The sequence below is a fragment of the Pseudopodoces humilis genome, chromosome 26 (assembly GCF_049639895.1).
Source record: "Pseudopodoces humilis isolate 2021_Gansu_Grassland_sample_001 chromosome 26, ASM4963989v1, whole genome shotgun sequence".
Classification (NCBI taxonomy): domain Eukaryota; kingdom Metazoa; phylum Chordata; class Aves; order Passeriformes; family Paridae; genus Pseudopodoces; species Pseudopodoces humilis.
The window spans coordinates 1,458,098-1,485,404 of record NC_142225.1 but is presented as its reverse complement, the minus strand read 5'-3'; the positions used below and the strand labels follow the sequence as shown (position 1 = coordinate 1,485,404).

The window sequence follows — 27,307 nt, the reverse complement described above, 5'->3', positions numbered from 1 at the left end:
CACGGGCAGGGGAGGCTGCGTGGCCCAGAGCAGTGTGGAAGGGTTCTTCTTGGGCCCTGGTGTGCCAGTCAGGTGCCAGGTGAGCAGTTCCCAAGTCATGTGTCCCTCTGATCCTCTTGGCTCAGGCCTGCAGACATTGGCTTCACACCACCCTCGTCCCCACCCACCCGTCCGCGCAACGACCGCAACGTCTTCTCCCGTCTCACGAGCACCCAGAGCCAGGGATCTGCCTTGGACAAGTAAGTCCTGCTGGGGTGAGAGTGTCTGAGTGAGGGGACCTAGACCACGGTAGCACACGGCATGTACCAGGTCCTGTGGGGGTATTTAGGAACCCCAGGGCTTGGGTTGGCTCCAACCAGTGTCCTGTCACCTCTTTACCTCCTGCTCCTCCCTGTGATGGAGCTGCCAGGCCAGCGCTGTGCTCCTGCCCACTGTGCCCCTCTGAGCCCACAGCCCTGGCCTCTGCCTGCAGACAGGGTGGTGCCAGACTTGGACCCCTGGAAAGGCAAGGGAGCAGGATGGGAGGAGATGAGGGCTCAAAGGAAGCTGATGGACCGGTATCCACCCACAAATGCTGCTCCAGGCTCTCCTGGCTGCAGGGCTGGTGCTGCTCTGGGCTCGGGTGTTGCTAGCAGCGCTGGTGTTCCCTGATGGAGACCTGCTGTCTGATCCTCACGTGCCCTCCTGCTCTTCTGCTCTGCCCTGGTTCTCCATGTGTGCTTCTCCTTCTCCCTCCCTCCACTCCTCCTCTCTGTCCTACACTGCCTTGGATGCAATAACAATCTTCCACCTCTGACTCCACTGCTGCCTTCTCTAGTCTGGGTTTTCTCTCCCATAATCCTGCTAATTTTCTGCCCCTAGGTCTGATGACAGCGATTCCTCTGTCTCGGAGGTGCTGAGGTATAGACAACTTTCTATTTATTATCCCTTTCTCCGCTCCTCCTTCTCTCTGTCGGATGCCTGCTCTCCCTGTCCCTGCATGGTCAGCCTGCAGCTTGCTGCTCTACCCCCTCCCAGCCTGTGTGTCTGTCCCCTCCTGGCATGCCACCTCTGGTGCCTGATGCTGTCCCTCAGCTGCAAGTCCAAACTGTTCCTGCTTGGATTAGTCCTTGCTGCCTGGTGCTGGGCTCACCAGTGGGTGCTGCAGGTTTGGGTTGGCAGCATGTTCTGATGCTCTGATGACCATGTCTCTGATGGTTTCCCGCCAGCATGAGGCCACCACGTCCCCCCCCTTCCCCAGCTCTCCACCAGGATGGTGAGGTGATGGGGAAAGGTGCTTGCTTTGTGCAAGCTTCTTCCAGGCACTTCTCTCAGGTTCACCTTGTGCCTGGTCGTGCTTCCCTGGTGCTGAGTTGGAAGAGGTCAGTCTGTTCCCTAAAGAAATCGAGTCAGATTGTGGTGCAGAGTCAGCCTTGGAGTTAAAGTTCTCCTGGGCTTCTCTCCCTGCATCCACCTGACAGAGAGGTTTCCCAGAACAAGGGACACATTTTCCCCGTCCTTTAGGAACATTGCAGCCTTCCTGTGCCTAAAGGGGGTTCTAACAAAGAGGGAGAGCAACTTTCTACATGGCCAAATAGTGACAGGACAAGGGGGAACTGAAAGAGGATAGATTTGGACTAGATGTTAGGAAGAAATTCTTCCCTGTGAGGATGGTGAGGCCCTGGCACAGGTTTTCCAGAGAAGCTGTGGATGTCCCATCCCTGGAAGTGTCCAAGGCCAGGTTGAATGGGGCTTGGAGCAACCTGGGCTAGTGGAAGGTGTCCCTGCCATGGCAGGGGCATGGAATGAGGTGGTGTCTGAAGTCCCTCCCAAGCCAAACCATTCCATTATTCCATGACCAGCAGTCCAGCACCCAGGTGTCCTCACTCTGCCTGTGCCCTGAGCTCCTGCAGCCCCATCACTGGGGAGGTGACAGCACACCAGTCTGAGCTGGGTCACCCTGGGCAGTTTGTAGTCAGGCAGCCACTCAAAGTCCATGGAAGACGCCTCACCCTGCAGGGCAGGGATGTCCCCTTGGGTTCAGTGTTGCTTTGAGACTGGTGGAAGCACTGGGGGTGAGGGGAAGGCTGCTGGCTTGGCATTGCTAAGTGAAGAGCTGAGGAACATCATGTGCATGTGATTTCCAAACCCAAATTAATGAGCTTGTGCTTGTCCTCACCACTAATGCAAACCTTGCCCTTCTCTAGCCCCATGCATCAGTCTCCCTGCCTGTTAGAAGGAACCAGCACAAGTCGGGGTCTCGTGGCTGTGCTTGGTGGCCAGGCACAGCGGGGCCTGCCAGGGGTCACACATGGGAGGCTCAGGCTGGTGGTCCTCAGCACCCTGAGCATGTCTGAAGGGGAGGGGTTGGCAGATGATGTGTCCCCCAGGACAGACAGTAGTGTCCCTTGGAAGCTGGACTGGCAGGGGAAGGTGCTCTCCTGCCCACAGCCAGCAGTGGGTGCAGGAACAGCCATTCCAACAGGGATGTGGGGTGCAGGTGCTGGTGCTGCCCTTTGTCACCCTTGTGACGTGTGTAAAGGAGCAAGGCCCTGGCTCCAAATGTCACCAGCCAAAGGGTGACAGCCTCCAAGGGACAGGGGTGCTGATACTGGTACTCCAAATCATTATCCCAGCAGAGCTTCAGCTTCAGGCTGGACAGGGCACAAAATGGACCACAGGGCCAACGAGCTGAGTCTCCTGAACTGTCCTGTCTGTGCTGCTGAGGCACGAGATGTTTGGGGGGAGAGCAGAGGTCACTGGGCAGCCTGCCCCTTTCCCTGTCTTGTTGCTGGGACAGAGGTTGGCAGGGGCTGCCCACAGGGAGATTCCTGGGGTTTCACAGAGACCTGAGACGTGCCACGTTCAGGTGGAGGAGCCTGTCTCACTGCTGGGCAGTGGAAGATGCTCGGTGTGAGACAGCTCATGTTCTTCCATGCCCTGGGACTGTGGGCACGGCGCCTCTCCAGCCCTGCACTGTACCTGTTCTCTCTCTCCTGTGAAGGGGCATCATCAACCCGGTGGGTGGCACCAAGAATGCCAGGACAGCCCCACTGCAGTGTGTCTCGGTGGCAGAGGGACACACCAAGCCTGTGCTCTGCCTGGATGCCACCGATGAGCTGCTCTTCACTGGCTCCAAAGGTGGGTGATGGCCACAGGGGGCAGGGAGGATGCAGATGTTGTGGGAGCAGGTTGGCATTGGGAACATGGGAAGCGTTGGGCATTCCAGGGGTGGCCCCTTGTCCTTGAGCCCTGCCCTGCCCCTGTGCTGGGGCTGGCTGGCTCCTTTCCTCTGGCCCTGTGTCTGGGGGGAGATGCTCAGAAGGCATATGGTCCCCAGGCCACCATGCCCTCGGAGGAGACACCCCCGACACTCTTGGGCATGTTCTTCCTCCCACAGACCGGAGCTGCAAAATGTGGAACCTGGTGACAGGCCAGGAAATCGCTTCTCTCAAGGGTCACCCCAACAATGTGGTTTCCATCAAGTACTGCAGCCACACGGGGCTGGTGTTCACCGTGTCCACGTCGTACATCAAAGTGTGGGACATCCGCGACTCGGCCCGCTGCATCCGCACCCTCACGTATGTGCAGCTTTGGGGGACCCAGGGCACTCTGGGCATCTCTGGCTTTGCAGAAACCATTTCCAGGACCTACAGGGGCTGAGGACATGGCCAGATACCAGCTCCTTTAGTGCCAGTTTGCAGTGCTGCTTCCTTAGGGAATAGGGAGGTTCAGGAACAGGAGGGAACTCATGGGGACCTCCTGCAGCAAAGACTTAGGGTCATAAAATCATAGAATATGCTGAGTTGGAAGGGGCCCATCAGGATCATCAAGTCCACCTCCTTGCCCTGCACAGACACCCCAACAATCCCAGCCAGTGTCTGGGAGCATTGTCCAAACAGTTCTTGAACTCAGACAGGCTCAGAGCTGTGCCCATTCCCTGGGGAGCCTGTTCAGTGTCCCAGCACCCTCTGGGGAAGAACCTTTTCCTGATATCCAGCCTAAATGTCTCCCAGCTCAGCTCCAGCCATTCCTGTGAGTCCTGTCACTTGTCATGAGAGGGAACAGATCAGTACCTGGCCCTCTGCTGCCCCTCATGAGGACATTGAAGACCCCAGTGAGTCTCCCCTCAATCTCCTCTAGGGCTGAACAAACTGAGTGACCTCAGCTGCCCCTCAGGAGGCTCCAGACCTTTCACCATTCTCATGGCCCTCTTTAGGATGCTCTCCAATGGCTTCCTGTCCTTTTTATATTGTGATTCCCAAAACTGCACCAAGGACCTGAGGTGAAGCTGCCCCAGTGCAGAGCAGGGCACTGCTGTGCCTGGTGTGTCCCAGGACATGGATGTCCCTCCTGGCTGGGAGGGCACTGCTGACTCCCATTCACCTTTCCTTTGACCAGGATCCCCAAATCCCTTCCCACAGCTGCTTTCCAGCCTCTGTTCCCTACTGTACACACACAGCCAGGGTTGCTGTGCCCCAGGTACAGCACTTGCCCTTTTTATGGGCCAGGAACTTTGAAGAGATTTTGCAGCTGTGCTGGGGGTGGCCAGGAGAGCTGGCAGCTCCAGCAGGAGGGCACAGCCCCAAACAGCTTAGTGGCTGGGTAAGTCACAGGCTCTTCAGTGGGAAACTTGGGTCTCTGTGAGGAGTTTGAGGACCAGAAAGGAGCGTGGAACAGACTGTAGCTGTGGCTGCCAGTCTGGAGGAGGACTCAAAGGTTAGAACAGTATGGTAGGTCAGAGTTACCCACTTGTTCTGGCACAGATCTCCTTTCTCCATCCAGCCTCAGCTCATCTGCCTTGGCCTGAAGGTGCTTCTGTCTTGGTCCAGAGGCCAAGTGCTTCCCTGTGCTGGATGCCAGCACCCACCAGCCCTTCCTGTGGGGAGCAGAGAGGAATGGGAGGAGAGCAGAGGGGCCCTCAGCTGGCAACCAGGGCGGGATGCTCTGCTCATGCACAGACCCTGCATCCCTGGCTGCCTTTGCAGGCCGGGCCCTGGCCCATGGGACAAAGCTCTTGTTGGTGCCACTGTGGCCAGAAGGACAGGGGACACTTCCAGGGCCTTTCCTGACCCAGCTGTGCCAGCCTGGAGCCAGCAGCCCCCTGTGGCTCCTCAGTGGCTCTGCTCTCATCCTCCCGCTTTGAACTCTCCTTCCTTTAGGTCTTCTGGGCAGGTGATGTCTGGGGATGCGTGTGCTGGGACCACCACCCGCACCGTCACCAGCGTGCAGGGGGAGCACCAGATCAACCAGATCGCCCTCAACCCCTCGGGCACCGCGCTCTACGCCGCTGCCGGCAACTCCGTCCGCGTCTGGGAGCTGAGCAGGTCAGCGGGCTGCTGGCCTGGCCAGCACATCCTGGGGGTGCCAGGTGGGCACCAGCTGCCCAGAGCGGCCTGAAATGATCCCCCTGGGGAAAATGAAAGCCTTTTTCACAGTGGAAGTTGCCTAGAATTAGGATTTTCAGGACTTTTTCCTGATCCCAGGGGTGATGAGCTGCGTGGGGTGGGGGGTTTGTGCTCTGGGAAGAGCTGAGCAGAAGGGAAAAGACAAGTGGGATGAGCAGGGCCCTGTTTTTGCCTTTTCCTCCTGCCTGCCCAGTGGGCACTGGGCTCTGAACCCTGTGTTACAGCCTGGGCTGTGCAGCCAGATGTTGGCACACTCCAAGGCTGTGCAGCCAGATGTGGGCACACTCCGAGGCTGTGCAGCCAGATGTGGGCACACTCCGAGGCTGTGCAGCCAGATGTTGGCACACTGAGGCTGTGCAGCCAGATGTGGGCACACTCCGAGGCTGTGCAGCCAGATGTGGGCACACTCCAAGGCTGTGCAGCCAGATGTTGGCACACTGAGGCTGTGCAGCCAGATGTGGGCACACTCCAAGGCTGTACAGCCAGATGTTGGCACACTCCAAGGCTGCCTCTCTCCCCTGGGATCACAGGGAATGGGGCTCCCTGCCCACGCTGCCCCAAAGGGAACAGCCCCGCCCCACCTGGGGCACTCCAGGGCTGGGGGAGGCTCTGCAGGGGAGGGCCCTTTGGGTGAGCCCCAGCACGCAGGAGGGGCTGACCTGTGCCCTTGCACGCAGGCTGCAGCCCGTGGGGAAGCTGAGTGGCCACATCGGGCCTGTGATGTGTCTCACAGTGAACCAGACGGCGAGCAACCACGACCTGGTGGTCACAGGCTCCAAAGATCACTACGTCAAGGTACTCTCCTCCTTGGGGAGCAGCACCCGGGCCCTGTAGGGACATCCAGATGTTGGCAACCCCTCAGTCTTCTCTCCTCCTGAAAGCTGAGCCCAGGTTCTGTTTTCACCTCTCCATGTGAGGTTTTCACTTGTTTCCTCTTCCCAAATCTTGCCTTTTCCTTGGCCCACAATGCACCTTTGGAGAAGAAGTTGCATTTCTCTCATGCATCAGACTCTCTGGCTGGGATTTGCATGTGAGGGCTGACCCAGATGAGCAGCTCACCCTGTTCTGCTCAATAATCTCCCCTGATAAAGATGCCTTGTGCCTGCCCCAGCACGGCTCCAGCACAGCAGGAGCCTATCCCTTCCTTTCAGGTTTTAGAAGGTTGAATTAGAGCTGTCACCAGGGAAGTGAGGAAGGGTGATGAGATGGTGAGTGAGACAGGATCCCACTCAGCTGTCAGCCTGGCTCCTGAGGAGTTTGAGTGTAAAATGCAGCAGAGTGGGGCTGTCCCTGGTGGCAGATCTCTGCTTGTGGCAGGACCCAGAGCCCCAAAAAGCCTCCAGCAGCCAATGCTCAGTCCTGTTTCCAGCATCACTCCAGGTGCCCTGAGCCTAGAACACAGAGGGTGGTGGCCAAACTCCCCGGGAGAGGGCCAGCTCTGTCCCCAGTGCCATCTGTGGTGTGATACCTGCTGCTCTTCCCCAGGTGTTTGAGATCACAGAGGGCACGGTGGGCAATATTGGCCCCACTCACAACTTCGAGCCCCCTCACTACGATGGCATTGAGTGTCTGGCCATCCAAGGAGATGTCCTCTTCAGCGGCTCCAGGGACAACGGCATAAAGAAGTGGGATCTGGAGCAGCAGGAACTTATCCAGGTCTGGAGGGGAGCAGAGCACAGGTCCTGCAGTGACACAGGGCAGAGGGGGTTTGCTGCTGGGGCCTGGGGGGTTGTCCAGGAACAACAGTGTCCTGTGTGGAGCTCACCAGGGAGGGCACTCCCAGTCCTGGGCTGTGTGCATGAGGATGAGCTGTGTCCCCATCATTTGTCCAGCAGGGTGCTTGAGGTCCCCACTCTCCTTCAGACAGGCTGTGGCATCAGTGGCAGTGTGGGGGCTCATGTTCCACCCTGAATTCTGGGTTGCTGTCTCCTTCCCAAGGGGCTCCCAGCTGGGCATCCCCAGTTCCACGGTCCCAGGGTGTCAGTGAGGGCCCAGCCGCCCAGGATGGGTGTGTGAGGCTGCCTGTGGTGCTGCAGCTGGGGTTGGCTGTGACCTCTGCTCTGTGCCTGTGCCTACAGCAAATCCCCAATGCCCACAAAGACTGGGTCTGTGCCCTGGCCTTCATCCCCGGGCGCCCCATGGTGCTGAGCGCCTGCCGAGGCGGCGTCATCAAGGTCTGGAACGTGGACACCTTCACCCCAGTCGGGGAGATCAAGGGGCACGACAGCCCCATCAACGCCATCTGCACCAACTCCAAGCACATCTTCACTGCCTCCAGGTGAGCCTTGGGCCTTCTGCCCCCATGGCCCCTGGGAAGGGGAGACCCCGGGTTTGAGCTGCCACCCCTGGGCCTGGGTGGGTGTGTGCGGGGAGCGGGGAGGGAATCGCAGCTTTTCAGTCCCTCCTTCGTCTCCTTTTGCCCCCTGTAGCCTGCCCATGGCAGGGCCTGCCCACTGCAGTGCCAAGAGCTGTCCCTGGCCATCCCCTGCCCACGCTCTGGTGATGCCCTGGGTTACTCCCCTCTCCCTCGGGGCTGGGCATTGTCTGCTGCTCTCGGGGAGCTCTTCAGCAGCAAGACTCTGATATCCTCTTTTCGACCCTGTCCCTTTTCTCCCTTCCTTTTTCTCTGTCTCTCTCTGCCTCTCCTTCTCCCCACCTCCCATCTGTGCCACAGCGACTGCCGGGTAAAGTTATGGAATTACGTGCCTGGGCTCACCCCTTGCCTTCCACGACGCGTCCTTGCCATAAAGGGCCGTGCTACTAGTCTGCCTTGACCCTCCTGCTCTTTGACTCTCTTGCTCATATGCTCTTCTTCTGTCTCTCCTTCCCTTTTCCCTCCATCTCTCCCTCCCTGTCCCTCTCACTGTTGCTTTTGCTCCTCTCTCTCCCCCCCCCACCTTCTTTTTCTCTGGTCTGAGCTGCTTCTTCACGGTATGAAACTATTCTGAGTTTTTCCCCACTTGATAAGTCTTTGTTAGAATGGACTCGCCCCCTTGTCCCAGTCATACCCCTGCCTTGGTTTCACTTGCTTTTTGGTGTTTTTTTCCTTGCCAAGCGCCCACATCTACTTTGGCAACTCTGTGGGAAGCCATGGCCTGCCCGTGCCTTTGCATGGATAGTGGGTTGGGAGTCAGCAGCCACCCCCAAATCAGCCCCCAGGAGCAAAGCAGCTCCCTGGGTATCACTGCTGGGCCCTAGCTGGAGCTCATTCGAGGTGGGAAGGAGTCCTGGAGTGGGGTCAGCCCTGGAGGTCACCATTTCCCTTTGTCCCCAGCTGCTGCCAGTGGGGTGAGCTGGAGGCTGAGCCCCACTGGGCCTGCCTTCTCCCCAAAGTGCATCAGACAAGCTCCTGCCAGGGGAAAAGGGCCTGGAAGTTCGGGGGGCTGCATGCTGCCGTGGCGGGGGACGGGGGATGGTGCCCCTGGGCTCCTGCCCCGACCCCTGGGTCATGCTGTCCCTCTCACCTTTGTTCCTCAGCGACTTGACAGTGAAGCTCTGGAGTGGGAGGAGGTTGCCTGCGGGGTCAAACTAGGAACTGCAGAAAGACTGGAAGGCGTGGGGGCAGGGTGAAGGTCAGGGTGCCTCCCCCTGCTATCAGGACCCGGTCATCTGCAGGAGCTCAGCCCAGGACAGGGATTTCTCTGTGCCTGACCCAACGGGGTGGACAATGCTGCACCTGGTACTTTGAACACTGTCAGCTCCTGTGAGGAAGCAGCTCTGTGGGGCACCAGCAGCTCCACCTGCCCTCCAGCTGAGGTTTCTCCATGGTTCTCCAGTGAACAGGAAATGTTTCATCTCTCCTCTCACCCATCCTGCTGTAAGGACTTGTGGGGGTCAGAGATCCCTGATTCCTTCTCAGAGACACCCAGTTCCCTCCTGCCACTGTGGGCTCACGTGGCCTCTGCCGTGCTGTGCTGCTCCTGGGCTGGTTCCTGCAGGAGTCTGTCTCCATTCCACGAGGACATTTGGTGTCTGCTGGCCAGGACCACAACACAGAGGGTGCTTCTCTGGAGCCATTACTTGTGAGACACCTCTGCTGTGGGGACCACAGAGGGATTTCCTGGTACTCCTAGCCTTCCCTGTCCTCTGTGGACCTGTCCCCCGTGGTTACAGGGTTGCACCTCTAAGCTCCTTTGCCATGTTCCCTCTCGTGAGGCACAGCAAGCCTGGGAAGATCTCCATCGGGCAACTTCCAGACAGACCTGCTGCAGTTCCCTTTGACATTCTCCAAACCCCAGTGTAAACTCAACATGGCTCTGGGCTTTTCCCCACCTGCCCAGCCTGCTGTGGACATCGTGACCCCCATCAGGGGTTTGTGGTGGATTCCAGCAGCGAGTTAACCTCCTTGAGACAGAGAAATGAACCAAGAATTGAGGTTACAGGGCAAAAAAGCCAAGGCTGGATTTGTCACCCCACTGCTGTGGCTCTGTCCTTCCCTGAGGTTCTGACCCTGGACCTCTGCCTGGACTGGAGCTTGCCCAGGTTGGGCCTGCTGGCCTGCATGGATCCCAGGATGGAGAGGACCCAGCAGGAGCAGAGGGGCAGGGGCTGCACACCTGACCTCGCACACGCCCCCTGATTCCCCCTGTGCTCAAAGGACAATCCTGCAGTGGGTGATCTTGCACAATCTCATCTCCTTGAGGGTCTGGGGGCTCCACCCAGGAGTGTTTCCCCAAGGATGAACATTCTCTAGGCTCTTTCCTGTCTCTCCTGTTCAAGGGGGGCTGGTAAGGCCCTGGTCTCACACTGGAGCTTCCCTCCATCTCTCCTGTGGCCCACTGGACCCCATCCCCTGCTCTGTCCTGCCCCGGGCCACCCAGGGCTCTTGTGGGATGGCCAAGGAGACCTCCAGGAGCGTGTTCTTGCCTCACACACTCTCCTTTCCTCTTTGTCACAGAAGAAGCAGCACTTGAACTCAAAGTTAAGGATTTCTCCATGTGATCCCACCAGCACTGAACTGGGATCTTGGAGGCCAGGGGCTCCAGGACCTGCCCCATAAAGCACAGACCATTTCCCCTCTGCTCTCCAACCACGGTGATACCTTGACAAGCCCCAGGTCATCTGCCACCAGCCCTTGTTCAAAGTATTCTGGCTGGAGTGAGGGGATTCCTCTGCATCATGAAAGAAGGAGTATCTTTATTGATTTGGTGGGGGAGGGGGTTGCCTTTTTTGGGAAAATTCCATCCTGCTGGCTTGCCTTGTTGGAGGGTAAATGGTACGTGTGTGTGTGTGTGTGTGTGTGTGTGTGTGTAACCCTGCCCAGGACAGTCTCTGGTCCCCTGGGAATGTGGCTGAGCCCTGGTGACTGTGTTGGGACACCCATCCTGTGTGACCTGTGGAACTGAGGCTACAGAAACCCTTCACCACCCAGTAGCACACAGATGGGGGGGTCTGGAGGAGGTGTCTCCCCCCAAGCCTGTCTTGGAGAGGGTTTCTGCACTCGTTGCTCAGCTGGTTTATCCTTTGCGTGGCTGGAGGGGCTGTGTGTGTGTGGGGTGTCTCTGGCAGAGTTTGGCTGTGAGTGGTGTTGTGTGTGAGTCTCTGTCTGCTCTGAGATCTCCAGTGCCTGCCCTGGAGCCTTTACTGCTCCCTGCTGCCGTGGGGGAAGGGTCACACCTGCCTTCCTTGTGCCACCAACACCTTGCTGTGTGCAGGCTGCAAGTGCCTGTTTGGTGTTCAGGGCTGAGTGAGCAGTCCTGGATGATGCTGAGCCTCTCTTGCTGCTGTATCCAGCAGTGCTTTGAGGGGCTTCAGGGCTCTCCCAGCCCGTGGAGGGAGAGAGCTGATGCTGAGGCATTGGTGTCCTGAGGTAGGGGGGGTTGAAGTGAGAGCTGTCCTGATTTAGGAATAGTATTCTCCAATTTAGTGCTCCCACTGAAACTGTGCACCCATCCCCATCCCCAGCAGGGTGCAGGCACAAAAGATGAGGATCAGGGGTTGAGATAAGAGCAATTTACTGGAAACAGCCCTGAGGTAGAAAACAGTAAAACAGCAACAATAATAATAACAAAAGTATAAAAAAGAGAGAATTATTCACATGCAGAATGGAGCCCATGACCTGACTGCAGGCATGCTTCCAGAAGAGAAGAAATGGGTTCTGCCCCTGTGTATCTCAGTGGCAGCAGGGTACATTGTGTGTAAAGCCTTATACTCCTGTGGATCTGCTGTGCCAGCCTTGGACCCGCACTGAGCCCGTTGCTGCTCTCCCCACCTGGCTGGAGCCCCTCTGGCTCTTATGGCACTCGCTGCTCACTTCTTGCAGTGGGAGGAAGTGCCCACTGGAAACTGGAGTGGTATTTATTCTTGGAGCATTTCCTGCAGTTGTTTTTCCTCTCAGCTCACACACCCGTGCTGCCAGGGTGGGTTTCCCATCCCACTTGCTCTTGTCCTCTCCGTGCTCCTGCAGGTAAAACCATAGGTTGCCTTGTGGTGTGTCCCCTCTCTCAAGAGGGGGGCAGTTGCTCCCAACAGCAGAGACTGGTCTGTACCAGTGGCACATGGGACATTTCCTCAGTCTGTGGGCTGCTCCACAGTCAGTCTTTTTACACAGGTGAGACACAGGTTGGTAGGAAGGAAAAGAGATGATCTTGATCATCAGAGTTGGGGAAGCCACCTTTAACACTGTTCTCCTGATGCCATCAGTGCCAATGAGCCCGTGCTCTGTACACCCTTCTGCCACATGGACTGTGCACACTGGACCCCACCTGCATCCACAGGGCTCTGCTGGTTATTTGAATCCCTAGGGATTCCCTCTAGCACAGCCCATTCCCTCAGGCACTGGCTGCCTTCTCCATGGTGTTCCACCTGCTTGGGTGCACTACTCGATCATCCTTGCGGGAGCACCTTTCCCTCAAGACAGGAGTTGGCTCCAGAGGCTGGGAGTTTCTGTCCCCAGTCCCCTTGTACTGCTCACATCCCAGGACAGGGATCCCAGTCCTGGCTTCACTTCCATCTGGTTCCATAGCGTGGGCTGCTGTATCCCAGTGACCCGACTGGCAGCTGACATCCCTTCACATCTCAGCTCACCTGGGGATAGGGACTGGGTCATTATCTCCAGCCCTGCCTCTTCCTCCTGTTGTGAGGGTCCTGCTTCCTCTTTATCCCTCTCTATGCAAACTGATTTGGTCTTGGATTTCCTTTTCTGTATAGGGGTGACTGCTGCCAGCACTGCTTGTTCCTGTGGTTCAGGTGCAGTTTGAGTGGCCAGGGTGCTCTGCTTCCCTCTCCTCCCCCTGAGGGTGCTGTCTGGTGAAAAGCAGTGTCTGATAAATGCTGAGCAGGGCCCAGCACACTGCAGTGAGTCGCTCCTCACTGGAGCTGCCACAGCATTCTCCTTGCGAGTGCTCTGTCACTTCTACAGCCTCTTGTTCAGGGGGACACTTCCAAACCATTGGAGGAGAGAATTTCTTCCAAAAGTGGCCCGTTTTCTCCCACATTCCGTGCCAGTCATGACTAGTCCCCATCAGGGTCGATCTCTGAATAACCTCCTTAGAAATTTCTTTCTTGAATCCAAAGATTATGTGAACTGTACTAAGGAGATCTGGCAAAAATACAATTTCCTTAACATCCAAAGGGAATTCAGAACCTCAAAAGCTGTTTTAACAGGCCTCAAGGAGGAAGAGAGGGTACAAGACTGGGGGAAATAATCCTCCCCTGTTCCCCCCATGGGTTGCTCATGCTGGTTATTAATGGACTGCCAAAGGCAGTGCCCGAGGTAAGGGTAGAAGAGCAACACTCAAGACATATCCCAAATATCTCTCATTGCCCTTGATGTTATCATATCATAAACTGATATCCCACAGTCCATCAACAGAGCAATCCTGATCCCTGTCCCTGCTGTGAGAAAGAGCACTGTGATGGGAACATGGAGAAATGTGTACAGGCTTAGGTACCCACATGAGCAGACCAAGTGACATTTTGACCCGTGGCTCAGTAGCTAATACAGAAAATGTTTAGATCAAATTTGTTTCCAACCCACTCTGGGCAGATCTGTTTTTATCTCAACCATTCAAGCCCTACCTTGGATGCCAAAAAAAAAGCTGTTGTGGTTTAGAAATGGTATTACCCAATGCAGTGTTCCCACTACAACCGTGTGCTGCCACAGCCCCCACCTCCTTCCTTCCCCACGGTGGAATGGAGAAGAGAATTGAAGGCACAAAAGGTAAAAACATCACAGTCTGAGACAGGAACAATTAACTGGAAACAGCAGTGAGAGAAGGAAAATTAACAGCAACAATATTAGTGACAGAAGTGTACAAAAGAGAGCAAATCATGCAAAATGCTCACCAAAGTGCACACTGCCCTGAATGGAAGAGATCCCTTCTCCCTGGAAGAGACTCCCTTCCCCCTGCCCCAGCAATGATGTGAGGTGGTACAGAAGAACCTCTGGGTTCTGGCCACATCCCCTCCTGGCTACTGCAAAAATTAACTCTGTCCTGGCTGGAACCAGGACAGGGGTGACTGTGATCCCCTAGCTCCGTGTGTCTGTGTGTGTGTGTGTGTGTTTAGGTCTTAGTACCTGTGTGGGTTGATGTTTCTCATGCAGAAGAGCATTTTTTGGGTGTTGATCTGGTTTAGCTACCTCACGGTGCAAGCTGGGTGCTGTTGTCATTTGGTTTCATATTGGGGATGGGGTGGGGAGTTTGTGGTGTAAGACTTTGTTTTTCTTTTTCCTCTTAATTATTGTTATTGCTATGGTTTTGACACTTGAATTAATCCTGGGGACAAGTGGCCTCACTCCCACCTTGCTGCATGTCTGAGCCACCCCCTGTGTTCCCCTCCCTGCCTCCTCCTGGGCAGGGCAGCAGGGCTGGAGTCCCCTGCACTGCCAGCTCCCACCTTTGCAGTGGGATCCCCCAGCAACACCGAGATTTTGCTCCCATTTCCAGTGGGATGCACGGTCTGAGGATCTGTGGTGTTGCTGATGGTTATTTGGCTGATTGGCAGCCTGGATGTGGCTCCCATCTTGTCCCATGGAAGGGTGGAAAGGGGACTGAAAGGCTCAGCTCAGCCCCCTTTGCTCTCACAGATACTCTCTGTGGATGTGATGGATTTCTCCACTGGGAAATGTCTGTGCAAAGCACATTGCTGGAATGGGCTGGCACTAGCAGCACTTCCCAGAGCCTGCTGCAGCTGCAGGGCAGCAGGGACTCGGTGCTGTCAAAGCCTCTGGGAGAAGCTGGTTCTGGTGTGTGATGTTTGATTTTTCACTCCCAGCAAACGTAGATTCAGTCCCAGGCACTGAACGTAAGCGAGGGCAGCCCTGGGGCCCCCAGCTCACCCTGCCTGAGGCTGCCCTGGCACAGGGACACTGGGGAGCTCTGAGCCACACGGTCAGTTTGGGGTGCAGGTCCTCCCAAACAGTAAAGCACAAGGTCCCCATGGGTCTCCGAGGAGGAGGAGCACTGGGATGAAGGCTCTCTGCTGTGGGTGAGCTGTTCCATCCCTTTGTGCTGTGCTGCTCCCTGGAGCTCAGGGGCACGGCTGCACAACTGAAATCCGCTCTGGTGGTCTCAGAGCCCCTCTGAGAGCCCCTCCAGGGCGAGGACGCTTTGGAGCTGCCTTTGTACCACGCACCTCATTTTTCCTTGCCCTTGGGCGCCTTGATTTGTGACAAGGGTGTGATCATACCTGCAATCTTTCCTCAACTTGCCGGGTTACGCTTTTTCCCTAGGGCCTAACTCTTGCTCTGGGGGTCTCCTCACCCCCAGCACTCAGGGGCCAGCTCCAGCCTCTGCAGAGGGTGCAGGGCTATCCCATAGCAGAGCTTTGCACAACTGGGGTGGACAAGAGTCAGGAGCCTAAAAGCACTGGATCCTCAAAGCACTGTGAGCCCTCCTGAGCAGTGTCCCCTCCCTGTCACCTACAGCTCTGATGACGCAGGATGGGCTGGCCAGCTGCGAGGAACGGCAGCTCTGGGGTCCCATCCTGTCCCCCCCAGGTGCATTGTTCCTCCCCACCTCTGAGCACAGCTGCTTTGGGGTCTCAGTTGCTGCCTCCTGCCTTGGTGCCACAAATCCAGTGCCTGCTTCCCACGGTGCTCCCCCAGTGCCCCACACCTTCCCCTGCCCCACACTGGAGAGAGTCCAGGTACGATCCCTGCCAAGCACAGGGCTCCAGCTTGCTTTCCACAGGCTCCCTGGAGCTTCACTGTCTCCTGCAGGCTGCATGTCCTTCAGAGCCCCCCCTCACCCTTCTGGGAAGGGCCAAGGACCCCCAGCCCCTCCAGGTGCTGTGTGGTGCTCCAGCTGTAACTGGGACAGAGGCCAGCACAGACCCAACTCCCAGTACAGCCCTGCACCTTCCTCCTGCCCCAGGGCTTGTCCCCTCATCCATCACAGCTCTGCCCTGGTTCCTACCAATTGCTCCTCCTGGCCTGGGACCCCCAGGTCCAGCCCCACAAGGCTGGGGCAGCTGCAGCACTGTGTCACCTGCTCCGTCACTCCTTTCCGCACAAGGAGCACAACAGCAGATGCCTTTTCACACTCGGAGCTTTATCCAGAGGCCAGCTGCTCTGAAGGCTGGTGTTGTCTCTGTGGGGGTTATGCAGCCCAGCCCGGGTCTGGGTTTGTCAGAGCACGAGGTGTGTGCGTGTTTTATACCTTGCTGTGTTCCTGTAAATAGTGTAAGTTATTGTGGTCTCCTGCTGTACGTTTTTCAATGGCTGTGTTTGTTTCTTGCCTTTTTGTCTTTGCAAATAAAATGTTCTTGACATGAAGGGACAGAGCACAGAGGTGGCTTTGAGGAGGGGAAGGGCACAGCCAGGAGCCTCCCATCCCCTCCTGTTCCCGTGTGTGCGGCCCAGGGGCTGGGGGATGGATGGGGAGAGGGGACTGTGGCTGCAGCCCTTCTGGCTGATGGAGTGGAAAGTGTTTTTCCCCATGACAGGGGATTACATGTGGTGGCCCTTAAAGGTCCCTTCCACCCCAAACCATTCTGTGATTCTATAAGCCCATTGGATGGGAGAAGATTGCACAAGAGGAAACACTCTCAGGTTGTAACAAGGGAGGTTCAGGTCAGGTGTTGGGGGAAATTTCTGCACCAAAAGGGTGATCAGGCCTTGGCACAGACTGTCCAGGTGGAGTCACCATCCCTGGGAGTGTTTAAAAGTGTGGCTGTGGCACTTGGGGACATGGTTTCATGGTGAACATGGCAGAGCTGGGGTTGGACTCGATGATCTTAGCTTTTCCAAACAAACATTTCCATGATTCTGAGGTGACCTGGCTCCCTGTAGGCAGCAGGTCCTCAGCCACACGGGCAGAGCTGATCTTCGTGGGGGAAGGTTCAGAGGCTGAGGTGGAGGAAGCCCGGCCTCAGCCCGGCTGGGCTGCCCCTCTCCTGGAGAGGAGGAGGAGGAAGGTGCAGCGCCAACCCCTGCAGGTGTCAGAGCATCCTGAGCCTGCAGCATCGCAACAATTCCCGAGGGGAGGGGAGGGGAGGGGAGGGGAGGGGAGGGAGGGGAGGGGAGGGGAGGGGAGGGGAGGGGAGGGGAGGGGAGGGGAGGGGAGGGGAGGGGAGGGAGGGGAGGGGAGGGGAGGGGAGGGGAGGGGAGGGGGGCAGTGGCGTGGGGCCGCCGGCAGGGGGCAGCGCTGGCTGCGGGACCGCGGCTCCCGGAGCGCGGCGAGGGGGACACGGGGCGGGGGGAGATGCTGGGGGTTCGGGGGGAGATGCTGGGGGTACGGGGTCCTGCGGGATGGGGGGATGTCGGGGGATGTCGGGGGACGTCGGGGTCCTGTGGGATGGGGGGATGTCGGGGGATGTCGGGGTCCTGCGGGATGGGGGGATGTGGGGGGATGTCGGGGCCCTGTGGGATGGGGGGATGTGGGGGGATGTCGGGGTCCTGTGGGATGGGGGGATGTCGGGGGATGTCGGGGGATGTCGGGGCCCTGCGGGATGGGGGGATGTGGGGGGATGTCGGGGCCCTGTGGGATGGGGGGATGTCGGGGGATGTCGGGGGATGTCGGGGTCCTGCGGGATGGGGGGATGTGGGGGGATGTCGGGGCCCTGTGGGATGGGGGGATGTCGGGGGATGTCGGGGGATGTCGGGGTCCTGTGGGATGGGGGGATGTCGGGGGATGTCGGGGGATGTCGGGGTCCTGCGGGATGGGGGGATGTCGGGGGATGTCGGAGGATGTCGGGGCCCTGCGGGATGGGGGGATGTCGGGCAGGTGCCGGGTCCTGCCGCGGGAGGTTTTTGGGGAGATGCAGGGAGGAGAGGCTGGCAGGGCTTTGCCGGGGAGCGCTGTTGCGGTGGGGCACGCCCGACACGGTGTCAGTGGTGCCTGCTGAGCCCCCAGGTGAGCGATGTTGCAGCCCAAAGCCGCTGGGCAGGGTGAGGAGAGGGACAGCGAGCTGGACCTGCGACCCCTCAGCGCCGGGCTCAGCTCCTGTGGCTCCCGTTTTCCCTTTTCCAGCCAGCCAGCACTGGTTGAACTGGTCAGACGGAGCAGAGCAGCGGGAGCTGCGGGCTGTGCCCACACCGACCCCCGGACGGTCCCTCCACACAGCCCCTGCCCCGAGAGCCGCAGCCCGGCTTCCAAACACTGCAGAGCTGATCCTGAGCAATGCCAGGCCAGCTCTGAGGTTCTCTGGGGGTTGGCAGCGCCCATGGCAGTCCCAGCCCCCAGCACGATGCCCTGCATCACCCTCAGCCTGTGGCATGGCTGTCATTGGTGTCAGCCTCCCCTCCACGGCGCTGCCAGGGACGCGGCAGCCTTGGGTCACAAATGTGGGGCTGTCATGGGCACAACTCCCCCTTGGCAGGGCAGGTGACACCACAGCATCCTGTGCCACCTGGTGCCTCAGCCATTCGCGGCACCACAGACACTTTTCCCTGCCAGTCATCATGTCACCATGCCATGCCACACTCCTGCCCACCTTTCTTGCTGCAGCAAGGTGCCAAGCCTGGGCTGGCAGCACCCTGTGCCTAAAGGTGCAGAGCTAGCAGCAAGGGGAGAGCAGGGACACAGCCCTGGGAGCTACCATCTCTGGTGATGAGATGCTGGCAGCCCTGTGCCCCCCATCCTCAGGCTCGAGGAGGAGTTGCCCTGAGCCCATCAGGGCTGTGGCTGCTGCTGGGCAGAGGAGGGTCCCATGGGCACCATTCTGCACCTTGCTGTGCCCCATGGCTTTAGGGAGGCCATGGGGACACCTGAGGAGAGGCTTATGCCCTCCCAAGCTCCCAGCACAGTGTTTCAGCATCTCTGGGGAGTGTTGGCCATGGTGATCTCCCCAGGGCCCATTACAGGGCCCAGGTTGTGGCACACCAGTGGACAAAGGGGCAGGAAGGGCATTCCTGCAGGCAGGAACGCTGGGGGAACCCACAGGGGGTTGGGGAGGATAGCTCAGAGCCACTGGCCTCCTGATTCCCAAGTCCAAGGGGCAGGAAAGGGCAGGCTGAGTCACAGGAGGGCCTGCAGGGCTCCCGTGGTGCCAAGCACACACTGGAGGCTGAGGGTGTCACCCACCGTGGTGGCATTGCCTGGCCACATGGCCTGGCTGTGGTGCCTCCCTGAGGACAGTCTGCAGGGAAGAGAGGCCTGGAAAGGGGGTGCTCAGGGTGGTCTGTGCCAGACAGCCCTGCCAGGCAGCCACCAGACCCCCCTGGCATGAGAAGAGCTGTGGGTGGGTGGGCTGTGCATGGCTCGGGCAGGAGATTCCCAAATGCCACACGGCCACCTCATCACCCCTTGGCTGGGGGCCCAGGGCATGGAGCAATGCTGGCACGTCCCACTCTGCTCCAGGGACACCTGCAGTGTAGTGGTGGGTGGAAAATCCAGGGGCAGCTTTCCAACAGCCCGGTGGGCAGCCGGGTCCCCGGGCACGGGGCAGCCCTGGGCTCTGTCCCTGGCTGGGTGCATGGTCAGGCTCTGTGGCTGCTTTCCCTGGTGGCCCAGGCTCGCCCTGCGGCGGTGACAGACGGGGCTGCTCCCTGCCATGGGGATGTCCCTGTGGGATGCTGTGTCCAGGAAACAGAAGGGCCTGGCAGCACCCAGCACTCGTGACTTAGCTGTGGAGGAATGAAGCTGGGGTAGGTGATCAGCTGCTGGGACCCGGCTCCTCCTGGCTGGCACACTGGCCCTGCCTGCCCCAGGGCCTGGGGATGTGACACGAGGGACAGGACACGAGGCACCCTGTCCTTGCTGCTCCATGTGCCAAGCTGGAGTATCCATGTTTGCAGCGGTCTGTCACCACGCTGTCACGGGAGATGGTTTGCTGCCAGGTTTGAAAGTGATGAGGATCCTGAAGGGACAAGGAGGCAGCTGTGTGATGCCAAGGTCTGCTCTGCTCCCAGGTGCCCAGGGCTGCCTCAGCCTACACGTGGCATGGACACGGCTGGCTCGGCAAAGAACCAGAACCAGGCAGAGGGGTGCCCCAGCTTTGGCCGGGACTGGCCTGGGGCTCCCTTGCCAGCACAGGGCTAAAGCCAGCAGGAATTCTACCTCAAAAGGGCCCCAGGTCCCCCTGCCCGAGGCCAGAGGGGCAAGAGCAAAGGTACTTCCCCACATACATCCCACAGCCCTGCCTTATCCCTGGTGAGTGTGTGTGCCTGCCATGGCTCTGCAGCCCGGCCCAGACCTCCCCCAGGCAGAAATGGACCCGTTCTGACAGAGCAGCAACTCTCAGGCACTTGCTGGGTCTCTGCTCTATCCCCACAAAGATATCCCCACCTGTCCCCACCTGTCCCCACCCGAGTCCTGCTCCCAGCACGGGCCCTGTGCCCAGCGTTTGTCCTGCTCGGTCACTGAGACCCTCTGAGAGATCTGTGCCATCCAAACCCGTGTTCCAGGCATGGCCAGGGCACCCACACCTGTTCCAGGGATGGCCGGGGCACCCACACCTGCTCCAGGCATGGCCAGGGCACCCACACCTGCACCAGGGATGGCCGGGGCACCCACACCTGCTCCAGGCATGGCCAGGGCACCCACACCTGCACCAGGGATGGCCAGGGCACCCACACCTGCTCCAGGGATGGCCAGGGCACCCACACCTGCACCAGGGATGGCCGGGGCACCCACACCTGCTCCAGGCATGGCCAGGGCACCCACACCTGCTCCAGGGCTGGGCTGCCCACCTGGCCCCACCTGGCCAGGGGCAATGTCTTGCCTCTGTCGCCACAGGCGAACCCCAGGTAGGGATCTGTGGTCCCCAGGGCCCGCCCCGACCCCACGGGTGTTTTTGGCTGCGGGAGCTGAGTGAACCTGCTGCTGTGAGCAAACAAACACGAGCTGGCAAGAGAAGAGCCCGTGAAGGCAGCGTGGGTGAAACTCCGGGCAGCGGTGGGGCATTGCTCTGGCAATGATTAAACTGGCCAGCCCAGATTTCCCGGCAAGGCAGCGCAGGGCTGGGACCCGGTGCTTCATATTATGCAAATCACCTGGATCTGGGAGCATGAACGTTTGGGGCTGGAATTCCCCTCGGGCTGCCAGATTGTTACACCGCCCAAGCTATAAAAGCCGAGGCACGGGCAGGGCTTGCCCATCGGCACCAGCCTCCCGGGGCCCATGAGCAGTGCCTAGTGGCCAGCCGGGCTCCGTCTCCCCTCGCTCCTCTCTGGATTACTCGCCGTTCCTGGAATTGCCACCACAGAAGGTACCAAAGCTTTTTTTGCCGAGGCCTGTTGACGTCCCTGAGGCCAGGACAGCCGCTTTGCTCTCCTCCCCGCGCACCTTGGCTCTCACCGGGGGATGCTCTTTGGCCTTTCCTCGCTCCACGTTTGCTCTCCCTTTGGGGGCCGGCAGCTCCCCCCCAGCCCCCAGGGTTTGTAAAGAGGACGGCACGAGTTGGTTTTTTGTGAGGGCCGGGAGGCTGCAGTGATTGGGATGCGCTTGGTGCGATGGCTGAGAGGATTGGAGCTGCTGGCACGGCCCTGGGCAGCGGGCCCAGCCATGGGGCCCAGGAGTGGCCGAAGCCCCCGACCCACGGAGGGGCTGTGTGTCACCGGTCCCTGCCGGCCACCTGCTCGCTGTCACCTCTTGCTGGCTGCCAGCAGGGTGAGGCCAGGCTGCTGGGGACAGGGCTCTTCCCAAGCTGAGGGACGCCAGGTCCCCGGCTGGCTCCGGCTCAGCCTCCCTCTCTGCTGGCCCCTGAGGAGGAGGTGAGTCAGGCCCCAGCCCCAGCCAGCAGGTGCTGGGTGCATATTTCTGCACAAGTGACCTGAGAGGTGACGATGGGTGGAGGGAGGGACAGCCTGACCTCACCCAGCCTGACTCTGGGGTGCTGCAGGTGCTGCGGGCCTGGGTCCCTCTGGGTCCCTCCACGGGGCCGGTGCTCACTGTCGTCTCTCGGCACAGAGCTCCATGGCAGGATCTTGTGAGATCAGCAACATCTTCTCCAACTACATCAGCGCCATGTACCAGCCAGATGAGGTGCAGCCAACCCTGGACATGCTGGGAAACCTTGGGGATGACAGCAACCTGGGGCTTAGCCTCCCCACCAGCCAGCCCCCAGCGCAGAACACAGGTAGGACCGGGGGAGTGGCAGTGGTGGCACCGGGGAGCCGGGACATGGGCCACTTGTGAGGCAGTGCCACTGGCTGGGAACAGCACTGCAAGGTCCTCGTCCCACTGGGACAGGTCAGCAGCTTGCACCATGCCTCAGTTTCCCCAGGGAAAAGCCAAAAGGCCGTGGGAGGGCACCCTGGGTGGCACAAGGTATGGCTGCCGGCAGCACATCTGGTTTATACAGGAGATGGGGGAATCACTGTCCTCCTCCCATGGCCCAGCAGAGGGGACAGGCTGCCAGGGCTCACCAGGAGCACACTGGAAGGACAGCCCTGGTGATGGGGGACCATCATGTGATGGTGCTCAGGGAGGCCTGAGAATCACACCAGCAGAGCTGGGTGGATCACTCCACAGGCACAAACAGGTCAAATGGCACCGAAACTGAGCGTGGGGTCATTGCTGCCTGCAGGGCAGGGCACTAAGGACACTTTAGTCCCATAGCTCTTCAAGTGCAGGGCCTGCTGTGTCCTGCAGGACTGCCACTGGGCCAGACCAGGTGTCCCGTGGCCAGCGGGAGCCCACACGAGGCACACGGTGCTGGCACCCTGCTCTGAGCCCGCTCCCCGTCCCTTGCAGACAAGCCAGAGTGGTTCAGTGAGCTCCCCTACTCCTGGAGCAAGGTGCAGGTGCTGGAGTGGATCAGCTACCACGTGGAGAAGAACAAGTACGACGCCAGCTCCATCGACTTCTCCTGCTGCAACATGGATGGGCACACGCTCTGCCACTGCAGCAGGGACCAGATGCGCCACATCTTTGGGCCCTTGGGGGATGAGCTCTACGACCGCCTGCACGAGATCAGTGAGTGTAGCAAGGTCTCCTTCATCTGCAGGCCTGGCAGCTTGAAGAATGAGTTTGAGAGCCCTCCACTAGCCCAGGACCCCCTGCAGCTGCCTGGGAGGGTGTGGGGGCACAGACCAGAGTCCAAGCATGGCTGGGCTCAGCTGCCAGTGTGCACTATTCCCCTTCATATGGAACAGGCATTGCTAATCTCAGTCCTTCACCTCTGTAGCCTCTGATGAGCTGAACTGGATCATTGATTTGCTGGAAAAGGAGGATGCCACTTCCCAGACCTTCCTGAACTCCAGCCACCTGGGTAAGAGGGAGGTCCTGGTCAAGTCTTTTCCCCAGGGATCACATACTGACGGTAGCAAGGCTAACCCCTTCTTCCCTTTTCTGCTCCTTCCAGAGCTGGGAAATCCCTGTGCCAAGGACTCCCTGGAGGACTTAAAGCCCACAAACCCTTTCACAGACTTCACCTGCTTGCCGGGTGCCTTGTCCCCAGGCAGCTCTGATGTCTCAGGTCAGTGTTTTGACAAGGGTGGCTTTGGGTCTTGCAGCAGTCTGGAGGTAGGGGAAGCGGTGGGAACTAGGGGGAAAAGCCTTCAGATGCTCAGTGGTCTGAGCCCTGATCCTTTGCCTCTCAGGGCCTGTGATGTCCCACAGCCCCAACTCTCAGGACTCCGGTGGAAGTGACCTTGACCTCGACCCTGCAGAATCAAAGCTCTTCCCTGATGGTGAGTTGTTTGCTTCAGCCAGGAGCTGGGAGGGGAGGGCTGGCTCCTGGGCAGTTCTGCACTTCCTACCTGGCAATGATTTAGGGACAGCACCTGAACACCCATCCTCACATGGGGAAGGAGGGAAAGGCCTCCCTGAGTGCTCTGTTTCTCTCCACTGAGCAGGGTGATGGGCAGGGCTGGGATAGCTGGCAGTGGTGATCCTGGTGGGAAGGGGTGGGTGGTGGCAGATGGGTGAAGAATGCAGCCAGGGATCTGGGGCACAGAAATCAGTGTTTGGTATTGATCCCAGCTGGTGATGATACTGGGAACACCAGGAATGCAAGGAAGCAGTAGGGCCTGGGGAAGGAGCAGCATGCTGCCCTAAGCATAGTGCCAGGGATGAGGGTGGAATGAGGCTAGAGGGAATGGGGTGACCTTGCGCTCAGGGGTATTTCCCTGGTACCTGGGCCTGAAAAGAGGGTGCTTCTGGTCCCCAGGAGGACGGGGGGGGGCTGCAGCCCAGCATGTGCTGCCCAGCCTGACGTGTGCCCCTCTCTGTGTGCACAGACCACTTTTCAGGCAGCAAAAAAGGGGACAGCAAACATGGCAAGAGGAAACGGGGACGGCCCCGAAAACTGAGCAAGGAGAGCAGAGACTGCCTGGAGAACCGGAAGAGCAAGCACTGTAAGTGAACCCTTCAGCCCAGAGCCTGGACTGCCTCCTTCTCTTGGCTTCATGGGGAATGATGGGAGGAAGGGCCTTGGCAGGGGGGCTTAGGGTAATCCAAAGGTCCAAGGAGCTGCAGGAGCATCCCCCCTTTACAGCTCGATCTCCCCTTTCAGCCCCGAGAGGTACCCACCTGTGGGAGTTCATCCGGGACATCCTGATCCACCCCGAGCTGAACAAGGGGCTGATGAAGTGGGAGGACCGGCAGGAGGGCGTCTTCAAGTTCCTGCGCTCGGAAGCTGTGGCTCAGCTCTGGGGCCAGAAGAAGAAAAACAGCAGCATGACCTACGAGAAGCTGAGCAGAGCCATGCGGTAAGAGCCCTGCCCTGTCTTGGGGGGACCTGCTCCACTGGGCTCAGCCTCCAGCAGCTCCTCAATGCCTGGGGCTGCATCCAGAGCCCTGATTCCACCTCTGTCTCCCACAGATATTACTACAAACGAGAGATCTTGGAGAGAGTCGATGGACGGCGGCTGGTGTACAAGTTTGGGAAGAACTCCAGCGGCTGGAAGGAAGAGGAAGTGCTCAACAGGAACAAGGAGCTGTAGGAGTCCTGGATGAGCCAGGGTCTGATAAGCCCCTCAGGGCCAGCCCTGAGCTGGGCTCCTTGACAGGAAACTTTGCCTGCAGCTGGATCTGGAAGCTGCCGCCCCATGCAGCGTGTGGAATTCTGACCCTCGCGTGGGCACGCTCGTGTGTGCGGGTGACTGCCAGCACCGAGGTCTTCAGAGCCAATAGTTTGGCTCCAGTAGGTTATTCCAAACTGTGACTGCCCTTGCTGGATTCGTACCTCCAGTTGGAGCCGTGGGGACTGTGGCTGTTTCAGAGCCTGACCAGATGAAACGGGGAAGAGAAGTTCAAGCCCCACTGTGAGAGCCCAGCAGGTCTCCTGCTGTCAGCCACCTCCTGCCTGGGCAGAGGAGCAGCACATCTGTATCACCTGTGACTGAACAGAGCTTGTCCCAGCTGTGGGGCCTTCCTTCTCACTGCTTGCACCGTGCTGAAGGTGCCCCCTGTCCTGCTCACTGCATGTGGGTAGGGTGAGACCCACTTTGTGTAGCAGCTTCTCAGTGTGGCACCTGCTGAGAGAAGATGGGAACATTGTGGAGCTTCACCCGGCCCCAGAAAGCCCTCAGTGAGTGTGAAGAGGATGTGGGACAGCAGGGCCATGCTGCATTTCCAGCCCAGGCTGTGGCTAGAGACAGGCCTTTTCCCTAAAAGTAGCTTCTAATTTATGTAAGATCCCAAAAAAACAGAGAGTGAATGCACAGATCTATTTTTTCATGAGTAAGATGTTCCTGTGTGAGAGTGTGTGCTGTGGGGCACACAGGTGTGTGGTGGCAGGTGCTGATGCTCAGCTGGACTGAAGTGATGTCACAGGGCACAGACTGGTGCTGTGCCAGCCACAGAAGGGGATGCCAACCCAGCCAGGCACCCACCAGGTGCATGTGGTTTCCTCCTTTTTGAGTGTGAATATAAGATTAATAAATTGTTGGTTTGTTGGGTTTTTGTACCTACCTGTAATCTCATTTTTCTTAAACACATGGTGAGGACCAGGCTTGTGTTACTTGGGATGTCTGCCACCCTGTCCTGCCTGGCCATCCTGGCACAGTCCCAGGACAGGCTCAAAGCCACCCATGGAGGGGCATCTCACCCCCCTCCTAAACCCTGGCCCTCCTGAGACCCCTCTGGAATTCTGGCCTTTCCTGGAGCACTGGCCCCAAGCCAGAGTTCACCAGCTGCAGGCTGATGGGCAGCAAAGCCCTGGGTGATCTGGGGAAGGGAATCTCTCAACAGCCTCCACATTAATAGCCAGTCACAGCCTGTGGGAGGACCTTCAGCCTCTCTCTGGCCAGGGTGACGTGAAGGGGTGCTGAGCAGCAGCACAGGCACTGCAGTACAATTAATGCTTGCTCATCTTCCAGCCTGGCTGTTTTCTGGCCTCTTCCAAGACCTGGGTGGCACAAGGACCACATCTCAGGAGGGGGGACTGCAATCACCTGGCAGTGTGAGCAGCCCAAACACATCATGTTCCCTTTCTTGCCCAATGCCATCTTGCCTCCCCCATCCAGCCCAGCTGTGAGGAGGCCGGGAGGTTGTCTCAGGGGTGCTGAGATGATCTCTCTGACCTACAGGATCTGTCTTGGGGTGGCAAGAAGGAATTCAGGGTGCTGGAGGCTAAACAGACTCGCTGCTACATTTCTACCATGAAGGTGGCAAGCAGCAGTGGCTCTGGGCTGGCACACCCTGCATTTCACAGTGAGTGTCTCTGAACACTGCTGGGCACCAGAGGATCCTGGTGCTGCCCTGACCTTCTGCTGGTGCCCAGCACCTGCTGAATGGGGGCACACTGCTCAGTTCCTGCTCATCCCCAAAGAGAAAAGCTCTGGGACTTGTCCTCTGAGCTTGGAGCTGGACCAGGTCTGGGATGCCCAGGCAAAAGCTGTGCCACATCCTTCTGAATGGTTTCAGCTGCTGCTTGGAGGGACTAAGGAAAGAAGCCAGGCCACCAGCAGGAGGATGAAGGGAGGTTTTGCTGCCTGGACAGTAAAGGTGCTTTGCAAAGCCTGAGATGCATTTTTGACAGGGGGATCCAGCCATTTATCACAGAATCCTAGAACACTTTGGGTTGGTAGGGGACATACAGCTCATCTCATCCCACACCCTGCCATGGGCAGGGACACTTTTCACTCGTCCAGGTTGCTGCAAGCCCTGTCCAGCCTGGCCTTGAACACTTCCAGGGAAGGGGCAGCTACAGCTGAGCTGAGCAACCTGTGCCAGGGTCTCACCATACCCACAGGGAAGAATTTTTTCCTAATATCTAATCTAAATCTCTGCTTTATTAATTTAAAACCAGTCTCCCTGTTCTATCTGCCCTTGCTCCCCTACTGCCCTTCATTACTGCCAGAGCCATGGCAGTTCAACATCCCCATCCAGCACTTGCAGGATTACCAGAGAGAGCAGTAAACCTTTCAAAGCAAGGTCTCAAACAGACCATCTGGGCTGTCCCCCATGAGCTGTGCTGGCTGAAGCAGCTGGAATTGCTCCCCATCTGCCTGACCTCAGCTCAACCTGTGAGGTTGGTGGCTTGAGCACCCTCCTAGAGATGCTGCAGCAACATCAAGGGCATGACCCACCTGCTTGGCAGGGGCAGAAGATGCCCATGGACCAGACCCATCTTCTTTTTTGTGGGTTTGA

General features: G+C 58.5%; 2 protein-coding genes across 5 annotated transcripts in view; both read left to right on the top strand.

Annotated features, from left to right (window-relative positions):
• KIF21B (kinesin family member 21B) overlaps positions 1-16,024 on the top strand; it is a 46,268-nt gene extending 30,244 nt beyond the window's left edge. Inside the window, exons 27-35 of one of the 4 annotated variants that reach the window (XM_014258971.2) lie at positions 126-239; positions 862-900; positions 2,984-3,120; positions 3,380-3,560; positions 5,142-5,306; positions 6,065-6,182; positions 6,873-7,043; positions 7,466-7,665; positions 8,865-16,024. In XM_014258971.2, the coding sequence (XP_014114446.2) occupies positions 126-239; positions 862-900; positions 2,984-3,120; positions 3,380-3,560; positions 5,142-5,306; positions 6,065-6,182; positions 6,873-7,043; positions 7,466-7,665; positions 8,865-8,919 (1,180 nt within the window). In that variant the 3' untranslated portion in view covers positions 8,920-16,024. Of the gene's footprint in view, positions 1-125; positions 240-861; positions 901-2,983; positions 3,121-3,379; positions 3,561-5,141; positions 5,307-6,064; positions 6,183-6,872; positions 7,044-7,465; positions 7,666-8,061; positions 8,197-8,864 lie in introns of those variants that run through there. The other 3 variants (XM_088066981.1, XM_088066983.1, XM_088066982.1) reach the window with 3 other exon arrangements.
• A 4,805-nt stretch (positions 16,025-20,829) lies between these two features.
• Positions 20,830-25,622, top strand: ELF3 (E74 like ETS transcription factor 3). The gene is made up of 9 exons (XM_005530179.3): positions 20,830-20,978; positions 21,680-21,848; positions 22,466-22,687; positions 22,899-22,982; positions 23,076-23,189; positions 23,314-23,403; positions 23,953-24,069; positions 24,228-24,423; positions 24,537-25,622. The coding sequence occupies exons 2-9, from the start codon at positions 21,686-21,688 to the stop codon at positions 24,655-24,657; spliced, it is 1,107 nt and encodes a 368-aa protein (XP_005530236.1). The 5' UTR covers positions 20,830-20,978; positions 21,680-21,685; the 3' UTR covers positions 24,658-25,622.
• Positions 25,623-27,307: the final 1,685 nt, after the last annotated feature.